At 40.1% G+C, this 25,105-nt stretch overlaps 1 protein-coding gene across 3 annotated transcripts in view; it reads right to left on the bottom strand.

Moving 5' to 3' along the window:
* ttc39b (tetratricopeptide repeat domain 39B) overlaps window positions 1-25,105 on the bottom strand; it is a 120,142-nt gene that overhangs the window by 26,893 nt on the left and 68,144 nt on the right. For 2 of the 3 annotated variants that reach the window (XM_072589134.1, XM_072589135.1), the window contains 8 exons: window positions 23,474-23,605; window positions 13,113-13,189; window positions 11,052-11,119; window positions 7,422-7,486; window positions 5,222-5,324; window positions 5,041-5,106; window positions 2,858-2,966; window positions 2,202-2,269 (listed from right to left, as the gene is read on the bottom strand). In XM_072589134.1, coding sequence (XP_072445235.1) covers window positions 2,202-2,269; window positions 2,858-2,966; window positions 5,041-5,106; window positions 5,222-5,324; window positions 7,422-7,486; window positions 11,052-11,119; window positions 13,113-13,189; window positions 23,474-23,605 — 688 coding nt within the window. The remainder of the gene's footprint in view (window positions 1-2,201; window positions 2,270-2,857; window positions 2,967-5,040; window positions 5,107-5,221; window positions 5,325-7,421; window positions 7,487-11,051; window positions 11,120-13,112; window positions 13,190-23,473; window positions 23,606-25,105) is intronic. The other variant, XM_072589136.1, reaches the window with a different exon arrangement.

Below are 25,105 nucleotides of genomic sequence, written 5' to 3'. Positions count from 1 at the left end.
CTGAGGGCATCAGTATCAGGAAACTGAGGCCTGGATGAGGGCATCAGATGGGAGAATAGCAGTAAAACAAAAAGCATTAGGTGTTGGGGTTGAGGTTTACCAGGATAATGGGAGTGCTCCCCTAGTGTTGCTCAAAGCAACACAACAGCTTCTCGTACATCAATTTAAGCAGGTTGATGGAGCCTGGGTTTAATATCTCTTCCAAAGAGCAGCACCTTTGATAAAGCAGCACTCACGGATTGGTGCACTGAAATGTCAGCTTTGATTATGTTCTCAAGACACTGAAGTAGAGCTTGAGCCCATGTCATGACTCAGAAGGTGACAGCGCTGCTACAAGACATATACAAAAAAAACAAAAATCCACTCTCAAGTTCTCAGACCAGAAACTTCCGTCAACATTTCAAGACCCCAATCTATAAGTTGATAGCAGCTCTCTTCTAACATTTTAACTTTCTCACAAAGTCTTCGGCATGATTTAACTTTGGACGTTTCATTTTTGGCAGTGGATCCGAGCTGAATCATCCCAAACTCGATGTGCCTCCAACTCATTTTTCTTGTGAAACCAGAGTTAAGAGCAGAGGTCTGCACTCTCAGTGGGATCTCCACCACACAGAGGGCTCCCAGCTCAGCCAAGAAAGAGATCTTAAGTACAAACAGCACTTTAAGAAGTAGGAGAAGTAGCAACAGCTATTGGGGAGTAAAAGCTCTTAAGATTTCTCAAGGCAGTTTATTAAAGGACTCGGGACAAGCCGAGGACTTGTTTTACTAAATAGCAGTTGGGTGGTAGAGCTATCCACCATCGGGCATCTTTACCTTCAACAGAGCCTTTTGTAGCTTTACACTGCATTAACTACTGCTATCCTTATCCCCAGTTTTGGTTTTAACCGAAGTCGACAATAGGCCAATGGGTTGTAGGGAAATTGTCAGCCCTTGCAATCTTTTCAAGGGTTTGCACAAAAAGGTGGGGTATCAGTATTTTTTTTAGCAGTGGTGATGGCTTGGGGGAGAGAGACAGAGAGAGTGGGAGACAGACAGAACAGAGTGAGACAGAGAATGAGGAAGCCCAATGATTTCAGGGATGGATATCCAAAATTGGCCTCTTGTCCCATTTTCCCTCCTTCTGTACAGGTATCCAGGGATAGCAGAAAGCAGTCTGGCTTACTGTCTTTGTAATTCTAATAATAAAACAAGTTACAAGTAGTGCCAACAGTTTATACACTGTCTCGTGGATCACAGACAGTAACATTACTGAATTCATAACCCACATCCCTGGGCTAATAAACCAGAGAATAGGAATTAAAATCGCCTCACAGTAATTAAAATTTGAATTTAGCTATTTTTAAAAAAAATCTTCATATAAAAAGGGGAATCAGTAAAACCTGTTATGAGGCTATCTGGCCTTTATATGGCACTTGTTCAGCAGATAGTGGTTGATTCTTAACTACTCTCAGAAGTGCCCTGGCAAGTCATACAGTTTCCCCGAAACATGATCAGTGCTAAGCATGTAAGTTTGCTCGCTGAGCTGGAAAGTTTGTTTTCAGATGCTTTGTCACCATGACTAGGTAACAGCATCAGTGAGAGTCTCTGGTGAAGTGCTGGTGGTATGTCCCACCTCTCTATTTATAGGTCTTAGTTTCTTAAGGGGGATGATATCATTTCCGGTTCTTTTTTCCCAAGGGAAGGTAGATAGCATCTAAATCTAAATGAAAGAAAGGAAATGACATCACCCACCATAAGAAACCAAGATCTATAAATATAGAGGTGGGACATACCACCAGCACTTCACCAGAGACTCTCACTGACGATGTTACCATTTAATGGTGACGAAACGTCTGAAAACAAACCTCCCAGCTCAGCAAGCTAACTTACATACATATCATCAACCTGAGCAACAAATCTTCTCAAAAATTGCTAACCTGATCAGTGTTTATGTAACTGGTTCTATTATGCATTCTTAAGGTAACTAAGGAAAGGCAGTAAAATACAAGGCTTGCTAATCCAGCAGCTACCCATATTGTATTACTAAAAGTTTATGGTTAGAATTTGAATGCTTGTTATTCAGCAGTTCTTAAAGATGTTTTAATGGACAGTTTCTTCAAATCACAACATTTGGTGCAATTGTTAATATCAGGGTCATGGACGATGCGGCTGAAGATTCAGTGCAAGGTAGAAAGTTAGAATTATTTCTCTTCAATACTTACAGTAGGATATTTCTCGAGGTAAGGTTGAAGAAGTGTTTCAGCTTCCTGGAGGTTGCCTTCACCCGCACCTGTTTATAAAGTTTCACAGTTGAGAAAAAGCTACATTTTTCTTCAAGAAGGTACAATTGGATGGAATATTATTTCCATTAGAAGTCATTTAAAGAAGGAACAGAAATAAATCATTTAATTGTAGTAGTTTTCACAACTTCAGGGCACACCAGATTGCTTTACACACAATTACGCACGTTTGAAATGTAGGCATTGTTGCAATGCAGGGAACCCAACAGGACAACATTCCACAAACAGCAAGGTGATAAGGACTAGGATGATCTGGTTTAACAGCTGAAGGATAACAGCTATTGCCCAATCTTTCACACCCCCCCAGAAGTCTCTGGATTACTAAACAGTGATATAACCACTCTGCCATATCCATCATGTAGATAATACCATAGCCAGCTGTGTATTGTAAGCAAATTGTTGATAGTACGATTTCTCGACAGCAATTATTACCAACTAAAGTTCTCTAATCTGTTAACAAGACATAAACCTGCACTGATTTCTACAATGTTGAGTCTTGCCTACAGATTTGATTAGGAAACCTCCAATTCTCATATTGCCAAGGCAAAGATTGGAAGAGATAAAAAGAGACACCTTACCGAGGACAACAGTGATGTAAGTCTGATACATCAATAGAGTCAAGGCACACAGTACAGCTCTCAAGCTATGAGTGGTGGCACCTTCTCGCAGCATGGATAACCCCAGATCCTGAAGCAAACAGTGACATATTAATGAACACAATTCCAATTTACTTATACAACTAGGAAAGGACATAAGCAAATAATTATTAAAAATTATGAATCTTTATTTTGGATCACATATTACACATCATTAAAAGAAGATTCTACTGACAGTAATAGAATAGGGGCTGAATGACCTTCTCTGACTCCCAATGGAAATGGCCATTGAGCTCTGTTAGCCTGCTCCACCATTCATTTAGAAACATCAGCCCACTTCTTCTGATAACCCTAAATCTATCAACCTCAGTCTTGAACATTGATCCAGTATCCCTCGCATTTGTGGGGAGAATGCTCCAGTTTTTAACAACCTGTTATGTGTAAAAGGTGCTTCTTGGTTTCAACATCTGAACAGACAAGTTCACTTTGCATCTTGTTAAGATCATGCCTCCTTGCTCTCGATTCTCTCACCAAGAGAAACAGCTTCACTCCATCTACCCTGACGTAACCTTTTAACATTTTTAAACTGAATTCAGAACTATCTTAAAATGTTCGCCCATACAAGGCTGATGCTTACCGTTTCAATCTCTGGACCAATTGCTGCTAAATGTCCTGGTCATGATTCCAACTCCTCAATTATTGGGCTTTCTGATTCCTCTGTCCCAGATCAATCAAACTGCATGGCTCAGGATTCAATAATTAGGAATGACATGACTAACACAGGGATGAAGGATCTGTACCTAATCTAAAGATCTGTATTGAAAGGAAAACAGACCCTTTGGTCCAACTAGTCCATGCCAAACATAATTCCAAACTAAACTAGTCTCACCTGCCTGCTCCTGGCCATATCCTTCCAAACTTTTTCTATTCATGTCTCTATTCAAGTGTCTTTTAAATATTGTAATTGTACCCATATTGCATGTGAGGATGAAAATGGGATGAGAGATGGAAGGCATTGAAAGGTTGCCCACAAGTTAAAACACCCATATCATGAAGCAATGCTATAACTAGGCAGGCTAGTTCTACAACTAGTCTGATGACAGACTTCCTAACTCCAGGGGACCGCAAGGAGACCAGCCCACCTGATGGCAGGTTTAACCTGAGGTTGCAAAGAAGGTGAACACTTGGAGAATGTGGATCCAGGGCAATAAAGGTTTCTCAGGTAAATGGGACTAGATTAGTTTAGGATATCAGGTTGGTATGGCTGAGTTGGACCGAAGGGTCTGTTTCTGTGCTATACATCTCTATGACCTCCTGTACAGCAAATTAATCCTAGGTGCTTTAAATGCTATCTTTGCACACAATTGTATTATGCTCAACCCACCCTGACCCAAGGTTCCTCCTCAAGTCTCAACCTGAAGCACGTAATTAAGTATCAATTCCTCAGAAAATCTGGCACAATATTGTTGTTGCGCCCGAAAAGGATATTATAGACCAATGACAAAATGGTTGTCAGTTGAAATTTGAACACTGAAAATAATAAATGCTGGGGATAACAGCGGGTCAGACAGCATCCATGTGGAGAGAGAGAGCAAGCTAACATTTGGAGTCTAGATGACTCTTCATCAGAGCTGAAGTCAAGTGGGTGGCATGGTGGCACAGAAGTTAGCACTGCTGCCTCAGAGTGCCAGAGACCCAGATTCAATTCCCGCCTCAGGCAACTGTCTGTGTGGAGTTTGCACATTCTCCCAGTGTCTGCGTGGGCCCTCTGGGTGCTCTGGTTTCCTCCCACAGTCCAAAAATGTGTAAGTTAGGTGAATTGGCCATGCTAAATTACCCACAGTGTTAGGTGAAGGGGTAAATGTAGGGGAATGGGTCCGGGTGGGTTGCTCTTCGGAGGGTTGGTGTGGACTTGCTGGGCCGAAGGGCCTGTTTCCACAATGTAAGTAATCTAATCTAAATTTGAGCACTACTGCAGTTTGCCAGTAGATGGTGATATCATAAGTGATGCTGCTGCTGCCCTTTCATTTCCAGCAGGTGGAGCACAAGCAGAGTGTTCAAATCACAGTTCCACTTCAAGACACTATGGGAAAGCAGGGCTGAATCTTCGGGCTGCAAGTCAGAGAACATTTTTTTTCACACAGAAATGCTTATTAAACACGTACCCGATTTCCCGAAAATCCAATAAATTCAAGAAGACGAAGAATTCTCAAAGGTAGCAGAGACAGCATCTGTGTGGGAAGGGTGAAAAAAAATTAACAAAACCCTCAAGTAACAAACATGCAATGCAAAGACATTTTCCAACTAAAAGAATGGCAATTCCTATGTAATGTGGGCACAATATACCAGATTAAAAGCTCCAATTCCTAGCTTGACTCCTCCTTCAAATTGGCAGTAGACTTCAGTTTTGACCCGGTCCTGTGTCATCTGTACGATTTGTTGACATTCTCTTAACAAAAAGATCAAATATTTAGCAACAATAAATAAGTTAAATAAAATCATAAGCAAATAACCTCTACCCAATAGCCCAAAATACAGACCCACCCTACCACCAACTAAAACTGTGGTATAGTTCAATGCAAATTAGACTTGCAAACATACATCAATTAATACACTCCTACACTCCTCAGTATAAGGTTCACTCGTGATTAACAATCCTTACCAAAAAGGGGAAGCTGTGAAAGAAAGTGCTTTCAATGTGGATTTCTTTCTTTCTGAAAACATCCTGACCTTCCATGTGGTAAGAGATTCTCTCACGCAAAAACAGAAACTGCTGAAGAAACTCAGGGATCTGTGGTCAAAAAGGCAGAGCTAGCATTTTGAGTCCAGCGGCCCTTCTTCAGAATAGGTAGTAACTAGGAAAAGGTGGTAAGTTATCCTGATGGCAGTGGGTGTTGGGAGCAATGAGCAGACAGGTGAAATAGTTGGAAATGGCACCTACAGACAGAGACTGAGACAGAGACGGAGATGAGGGAGAGGGAGAGGGAGAGAGAGAGAGAGAGAGAGAGAGAGAGAGAAAGAGAGGGAGAGAGAGAGGGAGAGGGAGAGAGAGAGAGAGAGAAAGAGAAAGATAGGCAGACAAAGGAATGGTTGATGATAAGCCAGGAAAGAAGAAAAGTTGATAATAGGGACCAGAAGTGAGTGAAATATTAGTTGGCTGTACTGAAAGCAGCCCATATCATGTCAGGGCCTGTGGTGTGGGGAAGGGGCAAGGAAATGGAAAATGGTTCAGGCTCTAAAAGTGTTGAACTCGATGTTGAGTCCTGAAGGCTGAAAGGTCCCCAAGCGGGAGATGAGATGCTGTTATTTTGTTTTAGCCACTGGAACACTGCAGCAGGCCCTGGACAGAGATGTTAGCCAGAATATACAGCGGTGTGCTGAAGTGGCAGGCAACGGGAAGCTCCAGGTCATTTTTACAGACAGAACATAGGTGTTCTGTATAGGGGTTGCCCAATCTGCATTTCGACTCCCTCTCTCCCACAGGGCATCTGCCACCATAGACCTTCCTTCTCACTAGGACACTATTAGGTGGTGTGTTATAAATGCATCAGGGATCAGTTCATTGGAAGTCACTGGGAGCTAACATGAGTTTCCTGAACAGATCAAAGACCTAGGTTTCATCTGAATACTGCCATAAGTCCTTGGTTCAATCACGTGCTTCAGCAACAGACTGTAAAATGCTCAATAACACCCAATCATAAGCCAAGAAGAAGAGATTTGAGTTTGAAATGGACCATTTTATTCAGTGATACAATTGATTCATGATAAATAGTTCACCACTTCTCAAATTAACCTACTTTTTGAAATAGGCTGCCCATGTCGTTGGGGGCAGGGCAGAAGTCTGACTAGTTTGTTAGCAAAACTCCAAAACACTTCACTGTGCCTGTAGTCAGATACAACTATCAGAATAGCAGCAAAGGTATAATGTCGAGAAGTAATATTATACGTAAATAACAACAATCTACCAAAAAGAAAATACATTTAAAACAGAAACAGGAGAGTACGCAGATTAAACTAACTAACCCTGAAACAGGCATGGGGTTTGTGGTATGCAATTAACCTCGATGTGCTCATTGTAATTTGGTGGAACAGTAAATTCATACTACCTGCTGTTGTAAATTATTGCAATTGTGTAAGTGGATACTATTACAATGAACACTGTCAATTGGATAACACAACACTGAACAGTTTGATTTCATGAAGATTTGCACTTATGTTATCACATCTCAAGTATCTCACCTACTGTGAATTATTGGAGGTGCAGTGTTCAGGCAACAGGGCCATCAAAGTCCCTCCATGTCAAATACCCTCCATTATGTCCCCCACCTGTCAGGAAAGTACCTGTCTTTGGTGGCTGGAACATCAGGAGAGATGCAACCAAAGCATCAAGAAATTATGTGAGATTTTGCTTCGCATAGTAAGTCCAGCCTTCTCATATGAAGGCTCATACAGTCTCTGCACCACTGGATAACTCACCGCAAAACGTGCATAAAAAAACAAGTTTCAATCAGAATTCTTAAGAGTTAGAGAGGAAAGAAGCATTTACCTATAGATGTTGTAACTTGTTCGTATTTTGATTCCTCCTTTAATAAAATTAATCATATTTTCATCCTAGAAAAATAAGATTTACATTTAGGCCTTTTATGTCCTCTGTGCCTCTCAAAATGCCTCACGGTCAATTAAGTAATTTCCAATCGTTGTAATATTGGCAACTCTGCAAACAATTTGCACACGGCCAAGTTTCACAAACAGGAACGACCAGATAACCTTTTTATTCTTACTTTTGTAATTTTGAGGAATAAGTAGAAAAGGTAACTTTCCTCTTAAAAGGTGGAGTATAGGTTGACAGATGTAATCTGCTTTTGGTGCCACCCATCAAGGCTGACATTATGCATGAACCTTGCGCACATCAACAGCTATTTGACAGTAAGATGAAGTTCACAGTCAAATACAACCCTGCCACAATCCAAAATCCACACAGAGAATTTTTTTTTATTCACTCATGGGACATGGGTGTCACTGGCTGAGCCAGCATTTTTTTGCCCGTCCCTAATTGATTACACATTTATTAACGGGCAGAATTCCTGACTTATCTTTGCTAACTCTGACTTAGATCAAGTATAGCACCCTCAGTGCTGTGCAGAGCAAATACAGACTGGAGTTGAAAATTGAATTTTTCCCTCATTCCATTCAGATTGTTCTGGGGAGAATTAGAGTTGAGGAAGGCAGGGAAGAAAGGAAAGATCCGATTAACCAGCTGAGAATAAAACGAGCAGCATCAATCAGTATTCTGCATAGATTGAATATAAATCAATTCCCAATAAAATACTTTGAGCCATAAAATCTTTTCTCTGAAGCTCGAACTTTAAGCAAATGCAAAATTTCAGGATAAACATGGGATGAGTGAGGGTGAGCCACGGATCTAATTTACAATGTAAATCAGTTAATATCTCCCACATAACTAAACTATTAGAAAGACTACAGTTAGCTCCAGGAGATTTTATATCCCACAGATGCACATCATTCTTCCTCCTTATTTTCAAAGACCAAGTCATTAAAAAAACTGCAGTTAAAAAGTAGATTTTAAGTACCACATACATTTATTTTTTATTCATTCTCGGGAAAAGTGTATTGCTGGCTAAATCAGTAAACATTAATTTGAACATTAGGAGAAAGTGGGGACTGCAGATGTTGGAGATCAGAGCTGAAAAATGTGTTGCTGGAAAAGCGCAGCAGGTCAGGCAGCATCCAAGGAACAGGAGAATCGACGTTTCGGGCATAAGACCTTCTTCAGGAATCCTGAAGAAGGGCTTACGCCCGAAACGTCGATTCTCCTGCTCCTTGGATGCTGCCTGACCTGCTGCGCTTTTCCAGCAACACATTAATTGAACATTATCACAGTAATATCACTGAAAACTTTATTCCTTAATGTGCAATCTGTCTCCTTTACGCCTGATCCAATAATTTTGTTTACATGTGGAAGACATCAGTAATTGTTATTTTCGTCACCTCCATTTCACGAGGCAAGACCATGTTTGGACATGTTTACTTATGACATTAAAAAACACCACTATATGCTATAATGTACAAAAAATCTTGTCTAAAATTATAATTTTATTGAAGTTGTTGGAATTAATGTGCTTGTGTTGGAAATATGAGGAGATCACATTTCTGCAAAGTTATTGAAAGGCTTTGAAAAATCCCACACATGAAACATGCTCATGTTAACAGCTCCGCGATGACTTCAGCCATGATGTTCAGCAGAAAGATATGCTGACAAAGGCTATATCACTAGCCACTCCAACACTAATAGGCAGCAGTAAATTATGCAATGTGTACTGATCACTAACATTTCATTCATGCGTGATAAAAGTTGTTTGTTACAGCAATATGTCAGGTAGATTTTCCTTTTGCATTTGCATGAGTCCAAATGAGTTAGTGAACCAAGTAATATGGCCAATATGTAACAGTGTAGACAGGCAAGAGGCTGGAAGAACACAGCAAGCCAGGCAGCATCAGGAGGTGGAGGAGTCGACGTTTCGGGTGTAACCCTTCTTCAGGAAGGGGAGTTACGAGGATGCTGCCTGGTATGGAAGGTGCTAGCTATGAAGAGAGGTTGAGTTGGTTAGGTTTATTTTCACTAGAAATAAGGAGATTGAGGGGGGACCTGATTGAGGTTTACAAAATCATGAAGGGTATAGACAGGGTGGATAGAGACAGGTGTTTTCCCAGGGTAAAGGATTCAATAATGAGAGGTCACGCTTTCAAGGTGAGAGGTGGAAAGTTTAAGGGGGATGCACGCGACAAGTATTTCACACAGAGTGTAGTGGGCGTTTGGAACGTGTTGCCAGCAGAGGTGGTAGAGACAGGCACGGTAGATTCATTTAAGATGCGTGAGTAAGTGCATGAGCAGGTGGGGAGCAGAGGGATACAGATGCTTAGGAATTGACCGACAGGTTTAGACAGTACATTTGGATCGGCTTGAAGGGCCGAAGGGCCTGTTCCTGGGCTGTAAATTTTCTTTGTTCTTTGTTCTTTCTCCACCTCCAGATACAGCCTGGCTTGCTGTAACAGCCTCCTGCCTGTCTATGTTGGATTCCAGCATGTGCAGTTTTTTTGTCTCAATACATAACAGTGTGGCATGCCTTATAGTTCAGTGGGCCTGAACTCTAATCCCTGATTACTACTTGTTCACCAATACCATTCAAGGAAATGAATATGCCACCATTATCCAGTTTGGCCTCCAGGGGAGTCCAGTCTCATACAACGTGGTTGAATTTTAATATACTCAGGGAAATTTAAAAGTAGGTAACAAGTATGCGATGCAATCATCAATCACATCCCAAAGAGTATTTTATATTGTTAATTTTCAGTCTGTCTAAAGTTCACCAACCACACCCCTGAGCTGGAGACAGATAAACGTAGCATGCTATTTCTCCACACAAGATGAATCATTTGATATAGATTTGAATAAAGAAGACAGTATATCTTTGATATAATGATGCACCTATATTTTAAAATTACATTTGAGAATAGGAGAATAGGAAGGGTTTGGGGGATATGGGCTGGGTGCTGGCAGGTGGGACTAGATTGGGTTGGGATACCTAGTCGACATGGACAGGTTAGACTGAAGGGTCTGTTTCCATCTTATACATCTCTGTGACTCTATAAGTTAATAAATTAGAAAACTGATTTGATGTTGCAGTCAAGTTAACCCCACAATAAACTCAGATTTGACCAAAATACTTAAAAGGCATTTTCCCCAGTCCAGACCAATTTAGCTGATCTGAACAGATTGTTAATGCATTGCACTACTGAGGTAGGATACAGAACATCAGCCAGCATGTCCCATGAGAAACTGGGATTTTTGCTGAACCGCCTGACACATTTGTCATGTCTTTACCCAAATGAAGGATGGCCACACGCCTAAAGGAGAGGGCAATGCTCAAATGGTCGTAAAGAGACACTTGAGCAGTTTCAGGAGAGACAAAGTAAATAGGTTATTTTGCAAACCATTCACTTTGTCTTCCCCAAATCTAATATCCTTAATTTCAGTGACAGGTTGTTTACAATTCATAAACTGCCATGCTTGTTTAAATGACCAATGATGCTTAACGGTTTATTGCTTGCTACATCAATAAAAACAACCATGTTCAAAACAGAAGTAGTTTCTTACCTGGACTAACGTCAAAGCTGCCTTCTGAAGCAGGCATTCTGCGTAGCACATCTCCGCATGCATCTCCTCTGATAGAGGACAATATATTCAGGATTGTTGCAATTAAAATGCAGGCTTAAAACAGTACTTAGAGCAGAAATGAGAGAGATAAAGGGGGGCAAATCATACTTCTGACTGCTCAGTGTCAAGATTGTGCATTTCAACAAGTCTTATGAAAGAAGTACTTTACAACAATTACTGACGCAATAGCAAAGACAGCAGGTGGCAGGTCCTGAGGATGTGAGGTATTTTACTGGTTTTATGTCAGATGCAGTTATGAGGCAAATTTGCTGCTTTCCCGAGGAACACCACAATAAGATTTAAAACATGGATTTTAACCTGATGCTAACAACAAGCTGGGAGGCGGGTGGAGATGGAACCAACAGCACAGTCGACACAGCAAAATGTCAGGAATGTGGGTGACGGTGTTCACATCATTTTCCCAATTATGTCACTTTTATCAATGATAGGGAATGTGGCAAGCAGCTCACCCACTCAGAGGCCAACTGAGTCATTTAAGCAGCCAGTTATGAGCTACGTTTGCCTCATGCAGTGGTCTGCATGAGGAGGAGGGAGGTTTCTGTTTGAGTAACACTTGGCCAGAAAGAAGGAAAGGAGCCTCAGCCCCAATGCAACATCCTCTAATACCCACCAATATTGTGGCACCACCAGTCTTCAACAACATGACCCACCACTTTACTTCTTAAAGCCTGCCTCACTTGCCACGGTTGCCTCAGAGCCCTTTCACCCAGTTGGGAAGCACATTCTTTCTTTGGTGGTCCTCCCCTTCCAGTAGGTGGCACCACTTCTGTCAGCGCTGCAGAGACTATTGAACAGCTGGCCCTGTGACTGGCTACCTATTTCTGGGATGGGCAAGCATATTTTATCGGCATGGACGCTCTGGTAGCTATGCCACTAACAAGAGGAAAGTCCCAGGTCCCAGGTCCCACCAAAGTTGGGTCACATCCCAAACGCCTTCCAAGCGGTCAACAGGAGTCCCATCACCCAAACAAAATTCAACACAGCAAAAGGAGAACAAACACTATCCTTAAACTGGGAAACATATTCAAGCAGACATTTACAGATCTTCAGCGACTATTTACATACTCCTGAACTTAACTTAGTTTTGGAAATTATAGTTTATAATCTATTGACCATAATTAATAAAATACATAATCACAGATACGTGTGAAATGAGTGAAATCATTTGCTGGTTGCTGGTCAGATCGACTCAAATCTCTACTTTTGAGAGTTAAACTGGTTGAAATTTGTTCTCAGCGACTGAAGTCTACTTTGTTTCCCTGTTGACCTTACTCAACTCCTTCTACCTTCCTCCACCTACTTTGTCTCTACTCCCCCACATTCATTCCTCTTCATTTTCTTCTTGTTCCCTTCCCTCATTCCATTAATTCCACCTAACTATTTTTATTTTGATCCCCCTCAGGATTGGTTGGTTGGTCCTCCCTTCCTCCCTCACCTTTTCTCTCTCTCTTCCTCTCTCCTTTCGTCCAACCAGTTCTATTGCTCTCCATTCAGATACAGGCTGCCCCCTAACAGAATATACAGTACCTTCATTCAAATACTCATTACATTTGCATAATTGTCTTCATGTATCCTCTTCTTCAATCATGTCTTTTATAAGATTAGATTAGATTACTTACAGTGTGGAAACAGGCCCTTTGGCCCAACAAGTCCACACCGACCTGCCGAAGCGCAACCCACCACTTCCCCTACATTTACCCCTTTGCCTAACACGACGGGCAATTTAGCATGGCCAATTCACGTGACCTTCCCCTTTCACCACAATTATTTTTTTAAATCATGTAACTTCATTAGTCATTGACCACATTTAGTAACTATCTCTCCGCATATTTTTGACACTGTTATTCATTCTCACTTATTCAAATCTTCAATACATTTTACCCGAACCACTTACACTTCTTTACACATCATATTCCTAGTCTCTAAGCTACTATATTACCTGTGTAGCCTTAACATATTTAAATCAAAGTTTTACTATACCTTCTGTCAGTTGATCAGACCCTTGTTTTGAAACTAAATGCGACAATGACTCCACAACAGAATTCTTCTTTCGAAACCTGGACAAAACAGTTTTTCAAAAGCCCATTGAAATGTTTGACGTAGCAATAGTCTTCAGTTAAACAAGTGTCATTCTATGAAGGAATCCCATTTTTTATATTGTTTTCATTAAGAATAAGTATATTTTAAAGTTCAATATGTATTGTTTTCCACATGTTTACTTCCAAAATCAAAAACAGTTTCAGACATGCACAATTGCCTTCCCAAAATCTAATTATCTCCCATTCCCACTTGTCATCAGTGGCCTTCCTGAGCTGCTCCAGTTTGTGTAGCTCGGGTATTCTCCCATAATTGTTAGAAAGGATGTTCCAGGTCTCTGACCGCTAACAAAGAAGAGCAGACAGCAACATGTGTCTAAGTCAGGGTGGTGCGTTCCTTGGAGAGGGGGTGGGGTCCTTCCTTTCTAGACAGATTACTGATTTGGGTGTACCATCCATGATCAGAATGTGGAACATAGACAAGAACGTGTTCCTGTCAGTTGTTGGATCCCGATCAGAGGTCAGGTGCTTATTCCCTACTTACATTTTCCTCCAAAAGCCATCATACTCCCAAGGACTCTCATTAATAAACCACATACCCTACACTTGACTAGCTTTGGAGAATTAATTCAAGCTGCATCTCCATTTCCTTTTTTCTTCAGATGTAAACAACACAGATCTATGTATTGCTCATCCTTAGCTGCCTATGTATATTGAAATGAAGTCATATATGGAGGAGACTAGACAGAAGTAACAAATTTCTTCCTGGAAACAATGATGAACTAGTTGGGTACTTAAATGACAACTCCAATGCTAGTCTACTTTTTCTCAGATTGATTAAATAAAACCCCCATTCACCATGCGGAGAGTTGAACTCCTGACCTCTGAATCAAACATCAATCCCAGTAACAACTATGCTACCATTTCCACAGTATTTGTTCATCTAGGAAACATGTATGGTGAGACATATTGAGTTTGCAGCCTGCTTAGTGCTTCTGTAATGTATCATAAAGCAAGAGAAGACACAAAGCAACCACCCTTGATATTCCCCTAATTTACACTGGTCCAAGAGGTTTGATCTGGCTGACCACAACTCTTATCCCATGATTGGGTTTGGAAATCCACTGCTTGAGAAAATTCCAGTCATGAACCACTGTCATAAGCAGTGAAAACTTGGAACAGTGACTCTATAAAGACAGCCTTTCCTTATTCTAAGGAAAACATATTAAAACTGTGAAAAAAAAACTGTGCCATATCCTGCAGTGTTACACCACACAATAATTCAAGTAGATTTATTATAATTTCATGAAGTGATAATTAGCAACTAATGAAATCATCAAATGCTTTTAAATAGACAGGCCCTCGTGGACGCTTCAAGATACAAGACTGAATTAGAACATCAAGGAAAATAATTTAAATCTTTTGCTAATTAGAAGGACGTTCATCTCCAGTATTTGCCAAATGAAAAATGTTAAAAGAACAGCATGCTGGGAGATCAGAACTTCAGATCAATTTGAGACTGAAGTCATAGAGGGTTGACTGAGCAGCCAGACATCAATCAATATTGATCTCAGACCTCCTCGCAGCAGTAAGTATGAAAGCTTATAACACGTACACACTCTTGGAAGAGTTGAGGTGATGTTGTGATGGTCTACAGATAAATTAAATGAGGAAGTGGAAGCAGAGAAGTGAAATTAGAATTGACTGGCACAAACCTCAGGCTTTAAACATCAGGGGTAGGTGAGAATGTGGATTTGAGATGACAATGAGATCAGCTCATATCTAATCAAATGAAGAAACAGGCTGGAAAGGCTGAATGTGACTTACTCCTATTTTTTGTTTGTATGCTTAAAGTCCTCCAGATATTGCAAAAGGGAAGTTGGCAAGAGCTTTTCTATTCTTATGAATTGCAGAGGAGCAATAATTTCAACAGAATGAACTTTGTAAACTGGAGGCAGCAAACAAATAATGGGAATTGAGTAGAATACAGGGTTATCACCACCCTTCCTGCCTCTCCCGGCATGTGACCACCCTTTCCACTTGTTCCAGATCTTGAAATTATTGACGGATTTCCATCCCTCCTACCCCACTCTTTATACAAGGTAGCACCATTGCATTTTGGCAATGTGGCTATCTTTTTCGAGCCAATCGACTGACAAATGCTATGACATTACTGTTACTGATGGCTGCTGTAAATCTGTTGTACTGCTCTCAAAAATAGCCCTGGCATTTTCCAAAGCACTGAGTAAAATACAGGAATTGAAGTAGATAAATCAGCTCCAAACCTGTTCTGCCGTCATTGTTGAACTTTGCCTCAACTTTATTTACCTGCCTTTATTTGATCCTAATATTATTGATCTCCATCTGAAAATCCTCAATTGAGCTAGCATTCTTAGGCTTCTGGGAGGAGAGACATCTCCAAGTTTTCATTGCACACTGTGAAAAGTGCTTTCCTGATTTCACTCTTGAAGGGCTTGTCTTTGATTTTAGGATTATACACCCTTGTGAAAGCCTAATGAAGTCTACTAAGTTCTCCATTGGCGTGGCAGACCACAGGGCTGCTTTCACATTAGACAGGGATGACTGATGGTGGTTTAACCTGAGGGTCACCACACCTCAGCTGACAGACAGCTTGAGAAGGAGAGTCCTTCTTGGAAAGCCTAATATAATCAACCAATGAGAGTTTAGGATTTGTAAGGAAATTTCTTCAGACTTGGGAGATTTATGGAATATTTTATAACAGTAGCGTCAAAGAAAAGAGTATTTCTAGAAATAAAAACTGACCACTTTTTTTGCATTATGATCTAGATACATCATAAAGACACAGAATAAACAGTTTGCACAGGCCAGTTGTTTGCCCTGCCAGATAGGTTCAATACCTTACAATGAATATAGCATAGCATTTAGTTTAATTCCTGGCAATTCCTTCCTGAAAATTTAACAAATACATGACACAAAGAGAGAGATCAGAATAAAGAGATTAGAATAACCAGGAGTATACTATTAAAAAAGACACATTAGTATAAGAAAGAAATCTTTAAAGCAAGTCAAAAGTAAAAGGATGTCCAAAATAAGTGGGATGAAGACAATCATATTCAAGAGAATATTGGAATGACACACATCCTTGAGAACTCTGCACACTTTTTTTGGGGGGGGGGGGGGTGAAGTGTTAGGATAACGTGGGACAATGTCAAGGAGCCATTAACTGATAAGTGCAAAACACACAATGATATATATTTTAATCCATTCTCAGGGCTAGGGCATTATTGCAAAGGTTGATATTTATTGTTTAACTACTATTGTTTTCAACCCCATTGTCCTGAGATGGTTTTGATGCATCTTCTTGTTGAACAGCTGCAATCTGCATGATGGGTGTTCCAACAATAATACAAATTATGAAGTTCTGTAACTGGGATCCAGGAGCAATGAAGAAACCATTATAGATGTTAAAATCAGTGTTGTGTGTTAAAGTACAGAAAGTGCTACACAAATAGCAACAGAAAAGCTGTCACAATCGACATTCACAGTTTGAGGGTAGAAATGTAAATGGAAGGAGAGCTAAAGGACAGAACACAGAACAGGAATACTTCACACACTTACAAAATCTGTCTAAAGGCATGTCCATGGAGGTGCTGGAAAATCTTTCTTTTTAAAAATAATAATTTGGAAATGGGATTAAAGGAATTATCAAAATTTGCTGCTAATGCCACATTAAAGAGAATGGCAAAGCATAAGAAGGAATGTAGAAAGGCACAGGTCAATGGGTTGGCAGATTGTAGATTGATGCAGATAAACATGAAGCAGTACAAAGAGAGTGGAAAATAAAGCATTGAGCGATGATCTACATGGTAAACATTTCAACTGAGCGGATGAAAATAAAGATCTATAATAAATATACATTGGTCTTAACAGAAGTGCAGATAGGAAATATGCACTGGAATTCTAATATGTACAGGCATTAAGTACAAAGAATGTCCTCTACTAGAGATCAGCGAAGCAATAATTGAAGTGCAATCTGCAATTTGAGCATCAGGTTAAATCAAAGATGATCGTCAATGATGAAATTACATATTTGTTAAAGTATAAGAGGCTATTTGGCTGTTCATGCCTGCACTGGTTCTAATGACACCAGACAGTTACAATGTGGAATTAAGATTATAACAATCAGGGTGTCAGGTCACCTGCACCAATGGTGAAATTTCTATCAGTTTCACCATTCTTTATTCAGCTAGCCCTGTATCTGTATTCCTTTACATAAAAATATAGCACCTTACTTTAAGCTTCAGCCTTTAACATGTAACTGTTTCCCAATTTAGTCTTATCATTACCAGAGAAGCTTTCATTTAAAATGTACATGAATTTTATAACAATCTGCAAGTGGCTAGGTACTTTGCATGCTAAATATCACAATTAACACTGTGAAAAAAGAACATTTAAAACGATTTATGTTTTAGTTTCATTTTTATTCTGTCTAGCTTTGATATATCTTGCCAGAATAAACTAAGAATCCATAACACCAGTGCCTCAAATGACAACAACTGTGGACGGATGAGGCAGCCAGGAACTTAGATAGCGTGACAAAAACTGAATTATTCAGTAGAATGCATGTGCTATAATTTCAAAGGTGATCAGGTGCTCTAAGAAGGAGCACCAAACTGAAAATTGATCTTAGCAAAGATTCCTTTCATTTGAGTTCTGTATAAAAGTGGTAAAGACTCTATGACTAGGTGGAATGGTCCTTAACATAATCTTATGCTTCTTCCCTGCATGGCTGTAGCAGTTTGGATTCAATTCCCATATCATTAGGCTGTTATACTGCTTTGTCAATACTGTCTTGCCTATCAAATGAGTAAATCTCAAAACTATTGAAATGATTCTTTCAGACAGCTTAGTGCACTGATAAACTCATGCACTGGAATGGTCCAGTTTTGGCTTGTTTGGCAGCAGGCAAGTTCTTCAACAAAAATTTGACAGAAATGAACATAGGAAGCACACTCGGTTTAAAATTCTGAGCCAAATCAAATATATCTGATTGACAATAAAGTCCAGAGCTTTACTAACTCAAATATACAAATGAAAATGAGAGCTATTTTTTCAATGAGGATCATCTTCATGAAGTGGCAAAGTATTATGTCCAGCATAAAAATTATCTACAAAAATATTGTATAGGCTGATCAAAATGTAATATTTTATATGACAAATGAATACAGTAGACTCCACTGCCTCCAACAAAATTCCTCATGAAAGACTATCTTTGTTTGCACTAATTTTACTACAAAGAAAGCAACACTACTGTTATCTTTGGTACATTGTTTCTTTGACCTTGGGGTATTGTTGAGAGTCAGACTACTAATGGACTTTATGAACTTCCTCCATCTAAGGCTTATTGGATCTTGATAATAAAATGTCTGAACAATAAATAGTAATGAGTGCTGCTGTGCAAATGCGACAGAAACTGTGGGAAACTGAATGGTATGAGATTCGCTTTCTGATTATCATATTTAAATATTCCAACCCACCATCTGGGAACAGGCCAGTACCTCATCCACTTGCTTCAGTTAAAGCTGGAATTGCAAAGTTGAAGAAGAATTTGGGTTCATCATCCTCTGCCCAGCCCAAACCAAGTCCCCCAACATCCCGCCGCCCCCTCCCCCAACTTTGACATCTTTTAGATTAAAATCTCCCTCCTCTCCACTCCCTCCTGCTACAAACAATGGGTAGGGTATGTGAGTTGATAGGCCACACCAATAAGGCTGGAAGGTCACGGCCAGATTGGGAAACAAGGTTCTAGTTGGAAGTGTTTGTGAAAAGGTAAATTAATGTTGCACAGTTTGAAAGGTTGGACAGGGCTCAAGATGAAGGAAGGTGAAGCCAATCAGTCAGTGAACATGGGTTTTCAGAATAAAAGACTCAGGATCGAGAAGCTGAACAGTCTGTGGAATTAATGAAAAAATAAAATACTTTGAAATGTTCTTACCTTGATCTTGTGAAGCAGGAAAGCAAGAATAGAATTGAGGGAGAAAAATTGCTTTTTATTATTTGTTTCAGTTAAATGAATGCAAAAAGGAGATGCAGAGACAGAAATCAAAGACAAGTACAAAATGCTACTGAATGCATCTGTTAGACAATCAGCCAAAAGACACTTAGGAACACGCTCATTTAAAAAAAAACGCCTTAATTTCATTAATTTTCTCTACTTTGTCACAATTTGTCGTTATTGCAGGTAACTTTGGTCATAGCCCCAAAAAGCAAGACTCTCAAGATAACGGTGTTACTTACAAAGCTAAAAGAAAGTCATTCCATCATGTTGTACTCTCATCTTGTGCCCTCCCTGTGCAGATTATGTTTTAGGAAATATAAAGGAAAGAGGGCAAGGAGACACTCACACATACACTATAGACTGAACGGTCTTCTTCAGTGCTCCAAGACATATTACTGCTTGCACTCCCCAACTCACTTTTCCTATTTGTTCACCGTCTCCACAGAGCAACAAATTCCTCCTCCTTTAATCCAACACTATTATATCGAAAACGCCATCAACACAATAAAAACATTTCTGCAAATATTTTTTCAGAACTATGGTAGGCTACTAGCAGGGAGGGACAATTTGAAGAAGAGGATGAGGAATAGAGTGATGCAAGAAGATAACACTTCCAGTCAGGCTCCAGATGTCACCCCAATGGCTAGCATCACCCCTCGGACTTCCAAATCAACCACATCTGCCTCCCTCACCCCATTATTTGCCTTGCAGACCCTGGCAAGTTTACTCCACTGAACTCTCTTCTGGGATCTTGTTCATGGCTGTTGTTTCAGGGCCTGAGGCTATCCCAGCAGTGACCAATGATCCTGAGTGACCTGGTCTTCTGATTGGCTAGCAGTTCTTTGAGTTGATAAACTGCTTGACATTTAATCCTATTGGGATTCTCAGAAACACAGTTGCAAATGGTCGCTCGGCCAGTGAAGGAGATCCCTGTTCAGAGTTAGTAAATTCAACCCTACGTCTATTCAAAATTTAATATAAACCTTCCATCCCAACTAATAAGTAAATATATTTCCGTGATTTTGGTACCTTTCAGAAACCCACAACCACATTTGTCCTGTTTTTACAGTGGCAAATCTACAATCAAACTGGTGAAATATTCTGGGAATTTGCTGTTTTGGGCAGACAAGAAACTCAAAGTTCAGTCAACATTGAGCTTGTGTAGGGGGTGGGGTCATGTTGAAACATTCCTTCAGATTAAAGGAAATTGTGTGAAGTATAACAAAGCAAATCATTGAGTGTGTTTGTGGTGGGCAGTGGCAAAGCAAAGTAGGACATTGGCTCGCTCACTCTCAAGGTGTTCCCCCATAAGACAGTGAGTAGGTAACACATCAGCCAGCTCCATCACACATAGTTACCCTCAGGCCTTTAAATTGGCATATAATGGCCAAAGTAGAGTCCAAGGGCACCTTCACCTCCATTAATTGGTGTATGGAGAAAACCCGAATGAAGAAGCCAGACGAGCTTCTTACCGACTCTGGTGCAAAGACGGAAAGAAGGGGGTTACCTCCTTTAGGCAACATCGGGATACCTCGCCAAGATGGTAGCCAATTTTTGTGCCTCTGCTTTCACCCACTGACCTCCAAAAGAGAGGAAAGATTCTTGGCAATGCCAGGGCAGCAGCTTGTGCCTCATTCCTGGCAGTTCATTGGGGTGGCCTCATACTGGGCAAAATTGTGTAAAAATTGAAACCTCTTAATTATTTGCTGGCAGTTATCTTCAATGCTCACATATCCCCAAGCAGAACATGTGCCACTGAAATCAATCAAGGAAGGTGATGGCTCCATTGCTGCTATACCTGAAGTAATGACAGCCACTCCTCTGCTATTGAAACTGCCTCCTTTGCATCACTATCTATCCTATTGCTAGCTCCTCAGCAGTAGCCACCCTGTGAAGGTAGCCAATGGTTATTGCCACAGGCCATACTGTCCATGCTTCCTGATTCTGAAACCCAGCCACTGTCTCTAATTGGACAAAGTTTGAGAAGGTTGTTAACTGCTTATGTCCTACACGATCATTTCGGGAGGACAAAAAATATAGACACCAACTTCCAGTTGATATCAAGGCCTTTGAGAGAGTGCAGAAAAGATTTTCTACAATAACACTGGAGGCAAAGAACTGGAGATAAGCTGAGACAAACTGGGGTTGTTCTCCTTACCATGGCAATGTTAAGGGTGAGATATACTGGAGTGTTCAAGAACTTGAGCAGTTTTGATATGTAAGTAAGGAACACTGTTTCCAGTGATAGATGGGCCACTAAAGAAAGAAGACATAATGCCAAAATTGTAATTGACAAAAGTGCCACAAGGAAAAGAATGGTTTACAGGATGGGTTGTGATCTAGAATACATTACTTAAATGAGCAGACTTAGCAGTAAGTTGCAAAATGGAATTGGATAAATTCCTGGAAAGGGAGCACATTGTAAGACTAGGACAAAACAAAAAACAGGAGTTAGACTAATTTTATAGCTCTTTTAAAGATCTGGCAGGGATATGATGGGCCAAATGGCCTCTTGCTGTGCTCTATCATTCTAATCCAATTTATGCGCCCAAATCTATGGATGTCTAAATTTCAAAATATTTGGAACAGGCACAGATTCGTACCTTGAGAAACAAAACTCATGCAGCCTTGATAGTATACAGCATTAATCAGTTGTGGTTGGTTTACCTAAAATGAGAAGCTGTAAAGTTAAAGATGGCCTTAACTAGCTGTCTAACCTTTTGGCATTTAGGAATCAGATTTGCACTGAAAATTTCATTGATTTTTTAAAATGCACTTTTTCTCTCATTGTCTCTTTGTTAGCCGTGTTCAGTCTGAAGTAACAGTTTGAATTTAACACTTGGGATTGATTTGAAGGAATAAAAGAAGGATAATCTTATCAGTGTTCAAAGGTGCCTTCATACCAGGGAGCTTTCCTTTCAAGCATGGGTTTGTAATATTACTATTTTGGCTTTGGTTTCTTTAATGTTTCACAATTGAATGACAATGCCCATGATAATAACCCCTGAACGAAATTTTTATTAGCACGCATTTTGATTACCTCAAATATTACAGTTCATTGACATTTAGAGCCATAGAGTCATATAACATGGAAACAGGCCCTTCAGTCCAACTCATCCATGCCGACGACATTTCCGAAACTGAACTAGTCCCATTTTTCTGCACTTGGCCCTCTAAACTTTTCCAATCCATGTCTTTTAAATGTTGTAATTATACCAGTCTCTGCCACTTCCCAGGCAGTTTGTTCCATACATACACCATCCTGTATATGAAAAGGTTATCCCTCAGGTCCCTTTTAAATCTTCCCTCTCTCTACCTTAAACCTATGCCCTCTGGTTCTGGACTCCCCTATCATAGAGAAAAGACCTTTGGATTCACCTTATTCATTCCCCTCATGATTTTATAAACCTGTACCAGGTCGGCCCTCAGCCTCCTACACTTTAGGGAAAAAAAGTCCCTGCCTATCCAGCCTCTCCTTATAACACAAACCATCCAGTCTCGGTCACATCCTTGTAAATCTTTTTTGCACCCTTTCCAATTTAATAACATCCATCTTATAGCAGGTTGTATAAAAGGTTGGGCCTCCAACACACTTACGACATAAATGCAATTAACTTATTATAGCCAGAAACATGGGGTGTTCTAATTTTCCATAAAGAATATATGATTTCATTACCTTAAGCAAAATCACAAAATATAAGCAAGATGTTATTGCAATGTATTGATAATGACTACTCAGAAAGCAGCCTGTTTGGCTTAATATATTCAGGAAATAGGCATCAATTTGTTAGAAATTTTTAATTTACTTAATCCACACACAAGTAAAATTTAAGGTTAGTCTTTCACAATCAACTGATGCATTATCACTTTAAACCAAAGTTCAAAATCAGCAAAACAGCATGTATCATTTCAACTTTCCAAACAAAACACCAAAGATGTCCAAAAATGAATCTTACAATCAATCAGTCAGAATGTTAAGCATTTCCATCGTAACCAATATTAGTTTTAAAGGAGATTTTCCATGCAGCAGAATGGATGGATAACTACCCCTTCCATCTCACATGTGTTCCCCCTGCTATGATATAAATATGAAAGCAATAAAAATACCATCAGAAAAAAAAACACAAACATTTTTTTAAAACGTTCACGACAAACTGTAGCAGTGCAAAAATAAACTGTGAAGAACTTCTACATTATTAACACTTGCTTAGCAAAACAAGTCACAAAGTGCTTGGTGCAAGACATTAGATCACTGCAAAACTCACCTCTGGCAAGTTTGTAAAGCGTCCTTCATTGTTCCAATGGCTGCAAGGATATCTTGTTGCTCAAAGGTCATGGCTGCCTGCATTGCATGCATAGTGCTGTAACCCAGGGCATGGTACATGCTGTCTTTTGACCTGTTTTAGAAACACCTAGTTACACAGCGGGAGGGACAAAAGTCCAAACATTGCTCCATCAGAAAAAGGTTGAGCTTGAACTGAGTAAATTTGCCCCATCACAGTTGAAGTAGACAGTTCACTTCAATGTATTTCACAAACCTTTGCTTAATTTCTCCATTCATTTTCAAGATGTAGATGGTTTCACCTAGACCTATCAGTTCTATGCCAGATTGCATGGCAATCTTACTTCATTTAAAAGCAAGAAGTCAACAAGAAAAATGACAGAATTCCATATCTACAATTGAAATAGAAGAAGCATCCTATTTATATAATCATAGATTCCCTACAAGGTGGAAGCAGTCCATTTAGCTAATTTCTTCTACACATCCGCCAAGGAGCATCCCACCCAGACAGATACTCACTGTCCTATTCCTATAACCCTGCATTTGCCATGGCTAATCCACATAGTCTGCACAGCCCTGGATACTATGGGCAATTTAGCATGGCCAATCCACCTAACCTGCACATTTTTGGACAGTGGGAGGAAACCCGAGGAAACCCATAAACCCATGCAGACACATTGAAGATGTGTAAACTCCACACAGACAGTCCCCCAAGGGTGGAATTGAACCTGAGTCCCTGGCACTGTGAGGCAGCAGTACTAATCGCTGAGCCACTGTGCCATCCGTCAGTGAACAAATCTACCAGTTCATAAGATTGAAAACATATATAAACAAGTACAGCTTATCATCACCTACCAATGGATTTTTCAAAGGTGACATGAGAAAATTTATTTCAAATAGTTGAGCTGGATAATTGGAAAGACAACTTGAAATTTGTATTCTTAACTTCAAAACAGAGCAAAGCATACCTCAATCTAACGTACAAACAAGTCATGTGGGTGAATCAGATTGGTAATGTTGCAGTTTATGGCTTTAACAACATTTACCCTGACACTACAGAACAAATCATTTGCTTGTTGCGCTCTGATTTTAAAATTACCAATGTTGTGGCTCTTAATATTATGGCAGAGTAGGGTGCTTGGGTTCCATTGGAAGATAATTCACAATACAACAAAATGTATGACAGGCCCAGAGATCTCTTTGGATAATAATAGAAAATTGCAGCAATTGCCACAGAAATCGCAAAACCTCAATCAAGGGTGAGTGTGTCACCCCAGGGCACTAGTGGAGGGGGCTAAATATTTTACTCTATTGACTCAGACATCAAAATTGCATGAAAGAGGGTGTACCAGAGAAGGGGGCAGTGCACACTGTGCCAAAGATGAGCTAAAATGGGTTGGCACCCTCATACATTTAAGCCATACAGGCAAGGGTAGGTGACTAATAGGAGGCCAGAGGAGGCATCAGGCTACAAGTTAGGGGTGTTTCAGAAGGCCTGGAAAAGGAGGAAGGGGACAATAATGATGACAACTACCAGGTTTTACCCTGAGGCAAGGGCAATCCCTCAATATCACTAGACTAATCAGTGAGCTTTACAATATTCCCTTATAAAGAT

The sequence above is a fragment of the Chiloscyllium punctatum genome, chromosome 2 (genome assembly GCF_047496795.1).
Source record: "Chiloscyllium punctatum isolate Juve2018m chromosome 2, sChiPun1.3, whole genome shotgun sequence".
NCBI classification, from domain to species: Eukaryota; Metazoa; Chordata; class Chondrichthyes; order Orectolobiformes; family Hemiscylliidae; genus Chiloscyllium; species Chiloscyllium punctatum.
Note: the sequence above shows the minus strand (reverse complement) of the source record. Positions and strands in the feature narration are given on the sequence as shown.